This window comes from Vulpes vulpes, chromosome 1 (genome assembly GCF_048418805.1).
Source record: "Vulpes vulpes isolate BD-2025 chromosome 1, VulVul3, whole genome shotgun sequence".
Lineage (NCBI taxonomy): Eukaryota > Metazoa > Chordata > Mammalia > Carnivora > Canidae > Vulpes > Vulpes vulpes.
In genome coordinates this window covers 21994782-22007822 of record NC_132780.1, presented here as the reverse complement: position 1 = coordinate 22007822, position 13041 = coordinate 21994782, and the positions used below count along the sequence as shown (strand labels likewise).

General features: G+C 44.4%; 1 protein-coding gene across 3 annotated transcripts in view; it reads right to left on the bottom strand.

The window, feature by feature from the left end:
- Window positions 1-1670: 1670 nt before the first annotated feature.
- AURKC (aurora kinase C) overlaps window positions 1671-13041 on the bottom strand; it is a 31711-nt gene continuing 20340 nt past the window's right edge. The window contains exons 1-7 of one of the 3 annotated variants that reach the window (XM_025989372.2): window positions 5120-5412; window positions 4998-5034; window positions 4622-4813; window positions 4148-4286; window positions 3280-3428; window positions 2121-2295; window positions 1671-1945 (exon numbers count right to left, since the gene is read on the bottom strand). In XM_025989372.2, coding sequence (XP_025845157.2) covers window positions 1775-1945; window positions 2121-2295; window positions 3280-3428; window positions 4148-4286; window positions 4622-4813; window positions 4998-5034; window positions 5120-5180 — 924 coding nt within the window. In that variant the 5' untranslated portion in view covers window positions 5181-5412 and the 3' untranslated portion in view covers window positions 1671-1774. Of the gene's footprint in view, window positions 1946-2120; window positions 2296-3279; window positions 3429-4147; window positions 4287-4621; window positions 4814-4940; window positions 5035-5119; window positions 5413-13041 lie in introns of those variants that run through there. The other 2 variants (XM_072764185.1, XM_072764316.1) reach the window with 2 other exon arrangements.

Genomic DNA, 13041 nt, shown 5'->3' with positions numbered 1-13041 from the left:
CTCACTTCTAATGAGTTGAGAATACATATGGTTATGAAAATGGAAACAATATACAGAAAATGTGGAGATGTAATTTTATGGAGTATTATTCAACCATGAGAAAGAATGAAATTTTACCATTTGTAATGACATGAATAGAAATAGAGTGTATTTTCTGAAGCAAAATAAGTAGAGAAAGAAATATGATTTCACTCATATGTGGAATTTAAGAACCAAAACAAGTGATCTTAGGGGGAAAAAAAAGAGGAAAACGAAGAAACACTCTTAACTATAGAGAACAAACTATAGAGAGGAGAGGTGGGTGGGGAATGGGTTAAGTAGGTGATGAGGTTGAAGGAGTGCACTTGTGATGAGCACCACGTGATGTATGGAAGTATTCAATCACTATGTTATACACCTGAAACTAATATTACTCTGTATGTTAGCTGGAATTAAAAAAAAAAAAAGACAATTTTAAAAGTAGAAAAAAGCATAGTGACTGAATCAAGGATTGGGATGGAGTTAATTTCCTAGAAGACGCTTTTTATAAAAGGAGGTCGTGGAGAAATGTGACTTAATCAGCACACAAGGAACAGTGTGATCCATCATTGGCCATAGTAATTTTTTTTCACATGTGGCTGACACGGTTTAATTAAATGGTTTGAGGAAAGGATGTACATCAGATAGCAAAGTTAAGATTTTTATATTCTGTGTCATTGGAGGCATAATGTCCGGAATCAGTGGTGAGGAAAACTATGTAGCTATTGGAGAAACTTTGAAATCCCTATTGTAAAGCATGTCTGAGAGTTTTCATAATTTAGACATAAATCACCTGATAGTCAATGTGGAAGCCCTAGTTGACTTTTCTTTGTGTATCTACCTCCCAAAAATGTGCCCAGTGATGTCCAGCACCAAACTGAGTAATATTGTTGCAGGTACCTATGAACAAACCAGTTAATTAGGAATTTCCAGGTGTTTAACTGAAATATTCATTAAAGAGCACTGATAGGACTAAGCTAGAGAGCACAGAAATATGGGCATTGGAGGTGCAGATGAAAACTCATGAGCCAGCATCCTGGAGCATTTAAATTACAGATCTACAATAGCGGGGCTGTCCATCTGAGAGTTAAGTAGCTGACTTATATTACTGGGTCTGGTCATACACAGAGATGTGGTCCTGCATGTGCTGGACATTTCACATTGAGGAAACCATGTAGAATATGGTGAAGGAAGTAACATTAACTCCATATAAACTATTTTTAAGTTAGGAGATGATTTATTTCATGCAATCAGAATATGACACACCATGGAGGTGCTAGTGAATTCGAGAATTGAGTGGCATTGTTGTGCAGTGAAACATTTTATCTCAGAGATGGTAGCATGCTGAATGTCAGTATAAAGAGGGTGGACCTCTGGATTAATCAGAGTCCTGTTTTACAAATGGCATACTCCTGAAAATATGGGGTATAGTAAATTAAGTCTAGAAGCCAATGTAACAGGTAGTATGTTATATACCACCAGAGTGGTTATCTGTACAAAATAGTTACTAGTTTTTAAGGTGAATAATTGAGTCACCATCCCTGGGGGCCAGGAGGGACATCATCTTGGGACACTCTCATGGGAAAGAGTTTCTACAAGAAATAAGGTTTTTGCCCAGTCACACGCCAACTCAAATAACTATACACAACTAGTACAAAATGATTCAGCTTTTATTAATTAGCATCTTAGAAGAAACAAAAGATAAGAGAGCCAGCAAAGCTCTGAACAAACACAATGAAACAGGTGCAGACAGGCCTCAAGAAGTCATTTGAACAGATGGAGGCAACACCCTCCTCGAGTGGGCCCTGACCCAGGGGTGCTCCATGATCTGGGCCAAGGGTAGCCTTTCCAAAGGCTGGTATCTGAGAAGCTTGGAGACTAAGTCCTGGGCCCCCAAAGGTAATGATGGGGGAAATCGTAGGTCTACCTGATGAGGCCAGAGAAGACAGAAGAGAATGTGGTTAATTCGTGTGCTGTGTGTTTTCTCCATTCCTTGAGACCATTCAAGGCACTGTTCTGGATCTTATTAGACAACTTTTGTGTGCACCCCAGGCCCTGCAGTCTTGGCTACCCAGTGAATGCCCAGCGTGTAGACTTCCTACCTTGAGGATGCGTCTGTAGGTCTCATTATGGGAAGGGCTCTCAAAGGGTGGATATCCTACCAACAGCTCATAGCAAAGTACTCCAATGCACCACAGGTCAACCTTCTCATTGTATGTTCTCCTCTCAATCATTTCCGGGGGCAAGTAGTCCAGAGTCCCACACATTGTCTTTCTCCTAGAAGACAGCAGAGAAGGGACCATTGTGCAGAGGCCCAGAACAAGGGTAACCCTCCTTTTCTAGATTCTGGTGAGACGGGAGACCCTAAAAAGTCCAAGCAGTCCCTTCCTGTGCATAGGAATTTGGAAATACCATGATTTTTTTTTTTTAAAGATTTTATTTATTCATGAGAGACACACAGAGAGAGGCAGAGACACAGGCAGAGGGAGAAGCAGGCTCCCTGTAAGGAGCCTAATGCAGGACTTGAGCCCCTGTCCCTTGGGATCATGCCCTGAGCCCAAGGCAGACACTCAAATGCTGAACCACCAAGGTGTCCCTGGAAACACCAAGTTTTTATAAGGATCAAGGGGGACTCCTAGGTGGCTCAGCGGTTGAGCGTCTGTCTTCAGCTCAGGTCATGATCCTGGGGTCCTGGGATCAAGTCCTGCATCAGGCTCCCTGCAGAGAGCCTGCTTCTCTCTCTGCCTGTGTCTCTGCCTCTCTCTCTGTCTCTCATGAATAAATAAAATCTTTAAAAATAATAATAAGGGTCAAGTTTTAGGAGAGGAAAATACTGGGACCTATCAATTCCATATTTTGGAATTATTCATATAGTTATGATCATATGCTCATGATCCGGAATATTTTCAGAATATTCTGGGCATCAATAGAGATTTTGAACAAACTCATGATACATCAAGAGGGACCAAGTAAAATTCCTGGAATTATGGAGCAATGATTCTTATTTACATGGAAGCTAACTGGGAAAATTCTATGTTAACAGAACAAAAGGTAAAAGATAAGGTTGAGTCACATTCTTTCAATCTACAAATGTACATTAAATATATGCATATGAAAAAGGCAGTACTAAAAAAAAAAAAAAAAAGGAAAAGGCAGTACTCAAATACAAACCTAACTTTGTATCTGGGTCTTATACGTGGAATAAATTAAATTGGATCATTCCTAACTGGCACCCAGGGCCCATGCCATCACCTGACCTACCTCAGAGATGGTGTGTGCACAGACCAGCCGAAGTCTGCAATTTTCACCTCACCCTTGAACCCGAGCAGTAGGTTCTCTGGTTTAATATCCCGGTGAATCACCTTTTTCTCGTGGCAGTAAGTCAGAGCATCTGCCAATTCCTCCATTATCTGAGTGAGCAAAGAAAAAGTCGAGAAATGAAGCCAGCCACAATTTCCATGAGATAAAATACTCACATGCATTTTATAGTTGTAATGGAATCTTTTTATTTCCTGCTTACCAACCATTACTCCCTTAATGGCACCACAATTATTGGTGGGGAAGGGATTCATCTCATTTTATGAAGTCTTATAGGATATATGCTAAAGTATACAGAACCTCCCTTTTGCCCTACCACAGCAAGTAGCTAGACACAGGTCCTGAGGCCTGAAGAAATGATACAAAAACAGGAGGAAAACTGCAAGAATATTCAGATAGCAAGTTGACCCAACCCATCTGCTGGGATAATTGTTGCTGATTTCCCATCTGGAGCCCTCTAGAAATCTCTTGCTTCCTATTCTAAGCCGGCTCCACTCACTTATTCAGTGAAATCCTCCATAGGCTTTCAACATTCTTTTCTGCATAAAGTAGTGGAGTTAGATTGCCTTGCTTACAACCAAAGAATCCAAATTCATACACACTAATTATTAATATTCTGGGGTAATTAGAGTATCAAAATTTGAAGTTATGGGATATATGTATCATTATATCAAAGGTATAGAATTCAGAAATAAAGGAAAAAAAAAACACTGGACACTAATGACAACCACAAGTAGTGATGCACCCCCCCACACACACACTAGTCCACAGTAAACTCGTGGGCCCCAAAGCCCGCAGGCCTCCACCTCACCGTGGCTGTGTGCTGTTCATCTAATGTGTGGCTCTTTTGCAGCTCCTTATAGAGCTCACCCCTTGGAGCATATTCCAGAATCAGGTACACGCGGCGTGCATCATGGAAATAGTTGTACAGGCGTAGGATATTGGGGTGTCTGGAGAAGGGACAGAGGAAAGGTCAGATATGTAAGACCCAACTCCTGATGCTATTACAAGTGACTGGTCACACAAGGGGCAAACTGCTGGGACCAGAGTAATAGCAGTTTGATACTCGAGTGTGTGAGACAACCGGAGCACACATCAAGATTTTGGCATCTGAAACGGAAGATACGTGGTATAAGTGGAATGAAATGCAGAAACAAATCTTCAAGGTGGAATCAAGGTGGCCTATTTGAGGGTCGTTTGGGGGAAATGGGTTCAGACTCCAGAGATGGAAGAGAGAACAGAAGAGTGGGAAGCCAGTGCCAGATTCTCATGCAGACTGTCCTACTGTAGATGCGCCTGGATTTCAATTTCCCTGCGCAGCTGGTGCTCCAGTCCTTCCTTTTCTATCTGGGACTTGAAGAGGACTTTCAGGGCCACAATGAAGTGGCTTTCCTTGAGCCGAGCCAGGTACACGTTCCCAAATTTTCCCTTGCCAAGAGGGCGCCCGATTTCAAAGTCATCGATGGTGAGGCGCCGCCTGAGAGGAGTGGAAGAAAGGAGCCTGTTTAGGAGGTGGGTGGAGGGCAAGCGGGGAGTCTCCCCCGGCCCCGCCCCTGCCCCCTGCCCTTCTCGGGGCACAGCGCTCAGGCCAGAAGCGGACACACCACACGTGCCGCCAGCTCTTCATTTCTTTGCTCCACCTTCCCACTCCAGTCTCTCACCCGGGCGGGGCGCGGAGCTCCACGTGGCCTGCTGCATCTACGTGAGACAGACGAACAGACAGAAGTCAGCACTTCCTTCTGGGCACCCTCCACCCCAACAACTGACAGCAGCCCTTCTCAACCTTTGCTCTGTTCCTGGGTCTTCTCGCCTTCGCTTGCGGGCTGAGCGCTGCCCGACAGCATCACGGTGTCCGGGCGACTCCCGAGGGGAAAAGGCGAGGGCGCAGGACGCCTTCGTGGAAAGGCGCAGGGGAGGTGGCACTGAGCGCAAGGCTCCTCGGACGCCACCCTGCTCCTGCTCCACGCGGCCTGCGTGCTCCCACAGAAGGCACCCCAGGAGGCTCCCCGGATGAGGGTCCCTGGATCCACCAACGCCTAGGATACCCGGAGGATGGCGCCGGTGGGCTTTTATCCCAGCGTCCCACTCATTGGCTGAGCCGACAGTTCCTGGCCGACTCCCATTGGTGGAGGCTTATGAGCGCTTAGGCAGCGTCTCCAATAGAGGAGGCAGGAATGGGAGCTTCAGCTCAAGCTTAGCGAAGAGACCGGCGGGGGGCGGGGGGACACCGGGAGCTGGGGCTTTAGGAGCCTCAGAAAACGAAAGAATTGAGGGCCACGGAGAGGGTACGTTACCAATGGTCTCGTTGGATGAGGCCTACATGGTGGACTCCATGAAAGCACGAATGCATTAATGAACTGACACGGTGCACGTGTGAATGAGTAGACACCAACTGCAAGAAGTTGCCGGGGTGCCCACGTGGCGTCTGCAAACCCTCAAACCACGTGTGCGCCGCCCTCACGGCCCCCACGTGTCCGACTCGGGGGTTGTTCTCCAGGGCCCTTCTCCATCACGCTTCCCAATATTTCTGCCTTCTCCCCGAATGTCCTGCAGCTCTTACTCTGTCCAGTTCACCCCCAACCCCCGAGGCCAGCCCCCCACCCCCATCCCAGGACTACAGGCTCGTTCAGCGCGATGACGCACAATTCACCCCATGTGTGTGTTGGACCAGCAGAAATATTTTACCAGCAAAAAGAAAAAGGATGGGGGTTATTTGGAAATAACAAACTATTACAATTAGAGACAAGGAAGCTATAACAAAAACCATAGGCTAGTCCCTCAAACCTAGGAAAGGAACACATATTATGGAGAAGGAAATTTGGGAGTTGTTTTGAAGGAAAGTCCGTTGGAGAAAAGCAACAAACACTTTAGTAAAAGGCAGTTTCTCATTGTTCGAGTTGCAAGGGGTGAGGGTGGGGGTTGACTTCTTATAGAAAATGCAATCTTTTCTTCTTGGGGCTTATTATTGATGATTTTTTCCTTTTGTGGATTTTTCTGTTGGGGTCTGTGATTGACATCCGTAGGCCACATGTGAGAGCTTCTGCTCTGGCCTCCTGACTCCATTTTAGTGAAATTTCCTTTTATTAATTTTCACAGACCGTGTAATCAGTTTTAATTTGGGGTCTCAAATAGTAAAATCAGCCCACATGTTTATTTGTTTGGCAAACACAGAAGTTTCAAAAAGTTTTAAATGGAATTCTTTTAGATAACAATATAAGTTGCTGGAGAAATATAACTTAAAAAGAAAAAAAATATTTTTCCAACCCAGAAAACTCCACAAAGATAGTAGACAAGTAAAAAAGTTTATTACTGAAATAGCTTTAAACCAGAATGTGATGCCATATCACAAATTATTGCTGAGAGATGGCAAAGTCAGAAAGATACCCTTTCATACATCCAAGCAGACACCGGCTTTCTCAATGTCTCCCATTACATATTTTCAACATAGACAATAATTAGTCCTCTCAAGTAGGAAAACATGACAGCACCATTTGTTATACATAATTCATCCTCAATTTACCTCAAAATTGGGGTAAATTGGCTGCTACATTGGCTTTCTATAAGGGAAAACAAACTTCTCATTACCTGAGGGTAGAAGGTAGTGTTAACCTTAAAAAGTTATTTTACCAGCAAAAAATGAGGTTATTTGGAAATAGCATAGAATTGCAACTAGAAACATGCAAGCTATGGTAAAACCATAGGCAAACCTAACAGAAAAGTTATTTTATGAAGGAAGAGGAAGTTGGGACAGTTGTTTTGAACAAAACCCATTGGAGAAAAGCAACAATTCAAGGTGATGACAGTTTCTCATTGGCAGAGTTGCAGGGTTGATTGATCTTGTTTTGCAACTTGGAGCAAGGTGCCCACCAAAGTTAGGTGTCTACCTTCCCAGAGGAACTGGGAGATAGGGATTCTCTCTCCCATGATGTCTGCATTTCAAAGAGATAGCTCCTAAGTCTTTTGAGAAAGACATTATTGGTTTGGGAGAGCACAGGGTGCCTGAGGAAAAGCCAGAAGGCTAGTGTCTAGAGCTGCAACTGCAGGGGTTCAACTGGGATTACATGAGTTAGAGAGATAAATGGAGACAAATTGTGCAGAAACATATCAGCCTTTGTAAGGAGGTTGTAAATGCTCCAGAATGTTATCTAAAATGTACCTGTGATTTGTTTAATCAGATATGGTAAGGCAGCAGACCTAGAAGTAGTTGTCATGAAGGAAGTTTATGCTCCCACATCCCTCACAAATAAGAGTTAGGGCATGTTACTGGTAGGAGATTCTGTGTTGTATATGTGGAGATCTCAGTTCTTGGATTCCCCACAAAAGTTTTACTTGGGGATCTACTCTCAGATAAAGACAGGAAGAAGGAAGGGAACAAGCACAAAGCAGTTTATTAAGGACAGTCAGTACACTGTCAAGGTGCGAGAGCAGGCAGGTCCAGAGGTGACCACTCCCAACGCTACAGGGATCTTCTTAAGTAAATGGGGGTCATGGCTCAGGGAGGGAGTGGTCTCTACTTCCAATCATTTGGGAGATTCCTCCCACTGGTTAGGAGGGAGAGATTTCTACCCTACAAGATTTTTTCTTTTTTTAAGATTTTATGTATTTATTCATGAGAGACAGAGAGAGAGAGGCAAAGACACAGGCAGAGGGAGAAGCAGGCTCCATAGAGGGAGCCTGATGCGGGACTGGATCCCAGGACTCCAGGATCATGCCCTGGGCCAAAGGTAGGCTCCAAACCGCGGAGCCACCCAGGGATCCCGACCCTAGGAGATTTGTATCAGAACCCTTTTGGCAACCTTCTCTCATGGGGGAGAAGGGGACAAAACTGCAATGCAAATGCATTATAATGACCCTAGGGGTTACTCTAGTGTACTGGTGGAAGAGGAGAGCACGGGCTCTGCACCCGTGGCTCGAGATCTGTCAGCCCTGGGGTGTTGGAAGCCATAGGCAGGATGTTGTGACCATCCTTGCCTCCAGCTCATCTGTCTTTTTTATCAGGCATACCACACAAGGTGGTATGGAGAAGCACCAGGGTGGGTCAGGAGGCGACAGCAGTGATGTAGAAAGCACATTTATTATGTGTAGGTTTTTTGTTTTGTTTTGGCAGGAAAGGTAAGGCAAGACAGATAAACAGTTTAGGACTGACTTATTTGAATAATACTGGAGGGACTTTAGAGCATGTGTCACTTCCTGTCTAGTACCTGGTCCTGGAGTTTCAGGGCAGAGGAATATTGCCTCCTGGAGTTTGGGAGCCTGGGAGAGGTAGGTAGTTTGCATATGAATAGTGAGGTCCTGGAAAAGCTGTTAGCTAGTCCTGGTGGGGGATGGGGAGAGGTGGGAGTGGGGGGAATGGGATAGTGTCTCCCCAGGCAGAAAGGCTCCAGATGCCAGACCACAGAGAAATAAAAATATATAGTTAGTACACTGTGAAATAGATAACCATCCTGGGGGGGGGGGGGGGGGGGGAGGTTTGAGCTGAATGGTAATGGAATCTGGTTCATGTCACTTAAAAGATCAATCCGGGTATTGTGTGGAAATTAAACCATAGAAGGGGCATGAAAAGGGAAGATCTATTAGGCTATTTTCCAGATGGGTGAGGATGAGGATTTAAATTAAGATTCAGACAGGGGAGGTGGTCTATCACAAAGTACAAATATCAGTTGATCAAAAGAGACAAATAATCAAATTAGTACAAAACTTATGAATATATATGTAATTATTCTGCAATATGGTTGTTATTTAGCTCTACCCATACTCCACACTGCCCCCTTCAAAAATAAGATTTCTGATACTACAGTTACCTTCATAGAAATGCTTTACTACAGAAACACCATGCAGAGATCACTGTTCTGTCACAGAGCCTAGACCAAGGGCCAAGGTGGACTGTGCAGGAAGTGTTAATTGAACAGGCTTTGGTGGCTCAAATGCTACACATTCCAAAGGACTGGACCTTGAGCAGCTCCAGGAAGACAACCTGAGTCCTTGTAGTATCTTGATGGGTTAGGAGTGACTTTATGGCTGTTACTGTTATCTGCAAGCCCCGCTGCATCAGTTTGACCAGATTTATCCAGTTTGTATGCCTAAGCCTCTGTATCTTTGCCTTCTGCGACCCCACTGAGCATCTGTGTTCAGTCATGAAGGTACTGCATGCCTCAGCAAGAATCCCTGGACACTGAAGCTTGTGTGGCTTTTCCTCATCGGTGATATTTGCACATAATGTCACACATCTTTGCCAAAGACTTCAGCAAACCCCTGTACAACTGCACTGGGAAGGAACACCTGGCAGCTTGTGCTTGGTTTCCCCTGGACTTTTTACCCTGTGTGACCTTGACCTTGGTGACCTTGACCTGTGTCCCTGTGCTGTAGCAGACATAACTGTGAATGTAAAAGCAATTCTGAGTCGAGCGAATCCACCTAGCACACCATCAAGCAGGAAGGTGGTTTAAGGGAGCAAAGAACCCTATGTGTACATGATTATGATCTAGATGGGTGTTCTGGTCAAGGTTCCCTGATGAAATGCCATTTGAGATTATATGGGAGGGATGAATGTGCACTAAATGTGCAGCAGGCAAAGGGAAAAAGGCCATAGCAGGTGCAAAAATGAAGGAAAGGGAAGCAGGAAGTGGAGACCAGAGTCTTGCAAGAGAAAAGGTAGTAAATTAGGCACATCTCACCCCAGTAAGGCTTTATGGATGGGCCATGTGAAGGATTTGGTTTTTCTCCCCAGAGTGAAGGGAAGTCATGAAACATGTTGGGGAAAAGGGCTGGGGGTGAGCCCTACACGACCAAGTCTGAGTCCTATCTCTGGCTTCCGGGTGGAGAATCAACTTGAGGATAAAAGTGGAAGGTAAAGTAGAAGCTGAGGTGTTAGATGATGTCTGGATGGACCAGGGAGATGGCAGTGGATGCATGGCAGCAAGGTCACAGTGGGAAAACACCTGTTTGACACAGAAATAGAAGCAGAATAAACGGACTTTTAAAAGTCATCCAGCAGCTAACAACAAGCCAGGAAGTATGTCCAGGCAGTCTGACGAGGGGGCCCATGCTCTTAATGCTCCACTGCTACAAGAAAGGCAAAAAGAGCTGCCTATTTACTATTTAGTTCAAACCATTCAACTGTGAGACGTGTAACCTGTCTGTAAGATTACAGGTCGTTGACTCTCAAAACTCAAGGATGACATCACTGAGCATTCCTGATGCATCCCTGCATGCCACAACTGAGACAGGGAAGGCTGTCTGTGGGCCAGGGTGTGAGGAGAGGGAGCTGCAGATTCCCAGAGGCCAGACTCCCACAGGTTTCCTGCATCATGTCTCTGTGGAGGGCCCTCTCAACTGGAGCCCAATGCTTCCACTCCCTCCCAGTCACACTGAAGGATCCATCAACTTGATGATGCCTGCAACACACTAATCTCAAGTGATACACATATTTGGTATTGTTTGTTAAAGTCAGAGGTGGAGTATGAGCAGCAGGAACAAAGAAATGAGATTATTGCTGACATGTACTATAGAAAACACATCACATCAATCTGGCTTATTTTTATAAAGGTAATAAATGGGTATACTTGGAAGTCAGGCCACTTGAAGCCATATATACACACACATACATGTAACATACATCTCAGGTGCATACATATGTGTGTATATAGTCATTAGTGGTGCGTATACACACAATCAGTATTTGTAAGAAATAAAGTCCTTTCTCACCAGATTTCCCTGTACCTTGTGTTCACTAGTTTAAATCCTGGCTTGTTTCTAAGTTCGACTGTGTCTGTTTTTTTGGTTTTGGTGTGTTATGCTCATAAGCCTCCAAATATATGACTCTTACTTGGTGCTGTAAGAACTGCCTTTGTGTTGTTACAGAAATTTAATCAGCTTTTTTTTTTTTTTTTTAAGATTTTATTTATTCATGAGAGACATACAGAGAGGCAGGCAGAGACACAGGCAAAGGGAGAAGCAGGCTCCATGCAGGGAGCCTGATGTGGGACTTGATCCCGGGTCTCCAGGATCACACCCTGGGCTGCAGGTGGCACTAAACCACTGCGCCACCGGGGCTGCCCAGCTTTTCTTTTTTAAACCATTTCAGTCTGTATAAGGAAGGAACACTGCAGGTCAGAGAACAACTCTCCTCTGAGTTTGTAAGGTTTGCCCTTGGCTGAGGTTTGAGAACTTAGGTATCAGTAGGTTTCCCAGCAGCCGGGACAGGAGTATCTCAGTGTGCCCAAGTTTCTGGGGTAAACAATGTGGTTTACATTGAACGCCTGCCATCCCTTTGGAAATCTAGAGCTTGTTACATGATAGGAGAGCCCCACCCCTACAAAAAACCTGGGTACTGTCTTATGAGCTCCCCTAGAAGACTTTTAAAATCCTGGTCGTAACTCCTTTTTTTTTTTTTTCCTGGTCGTAACTCTTTGATGGAACTCAAATTAAGCCTGTCATGTGTGACTTCCTGGAGACAGGACTCTGGATGCTTGTCTCATGTCCTCTGGCCTTCCTCAGTCCTTGTATCTCATCTCTTGGCTGTGTTTGCTTTCTCTCCTTTTGCTATAATAAGTCATAGCCATTGAGTCTGATAAAATGTCAAGTCCTATGAGTCTTCCTAGTAAATCACTGCAACTGGGGATGATCTTGAAGATTCCTGACACAAGCATTCACTGGGATTTCTAAAATTTTACTAATATGGCCATACAGGCCTGTGCAGATTCTCTTTGAGGTCAACAGGTTATTTACTGTGCCAACTATACAAACAGCTTTGTGTGAACAGTCTGTGAGAGACCCAAACATTACGATAAAATAAAAAACACCCTGTGCTGTGTCACCATCGTTAAGTCACACATACTGAGTCTACAAGGGGAGGGGGGGCAGAGGTAAAATGAACAACACAATGAGACAATGGCTAGAAGTGGGGATGACCAAAAATGGGTGCAAAGTGTCTGACTTGGGCAACAAGGCAGAAGACGGTAACATTCACTGAGATTTTGAACACCTCAAACAACACTAAAAACCAAATGCATGCCTTAGCTTCTCTCTACCTCACTGCCACCTCAAGCTCTCCTCTGTACTTTCTGCACAGTTGTAACAGATTATGCAGCTGTTAAAGAGTTTGATTTATCCAAAGTATAGGGATAGTCAAGATATACTGGCAAATGAGAAAAATAATTTGCAGACAAAGACAGCAATCTATTCTGTTTTGAAGGAGTGCATAGACCTGCCCTGGTAGAGGCAGTAAAGTGGTAAGGACATGGATTCTGCAGCCTGTCTACCTGACCTCCAATCCCAAACCCCACACTTCCTAATCAACTATGAAACCTTCGACACACGCTTTTCACTTCTTTGTGCCTTAGTTTTCTGAGCTGTAAGATAGGGATAACATAATCTGCCACATAGAATTATCACAAAAATTAAAAGAATTAATGTATATAAAGGTGTAGAGCATTCAAAACAATGAGGGAAACATAATAACATACCATATCTGCTTGCTCCCATGATTATTAGGGGTGCATCCTCAAGGTGATGGCTGTGACCACATGACACATGCATACAGGCTCAGTATGTAAGAATACTGACAAGGCGTGGAAGGATGACCAGAGAGAAACAGTCAACCTGGAGACAAGCATTTGGGGAACTCTGTATTTCACTGAGCATAAAATGCCTCAAGGAGGGAATTAACTCAGTCATGGAACACCTTACAAGTGAGAGAGCAAGGGT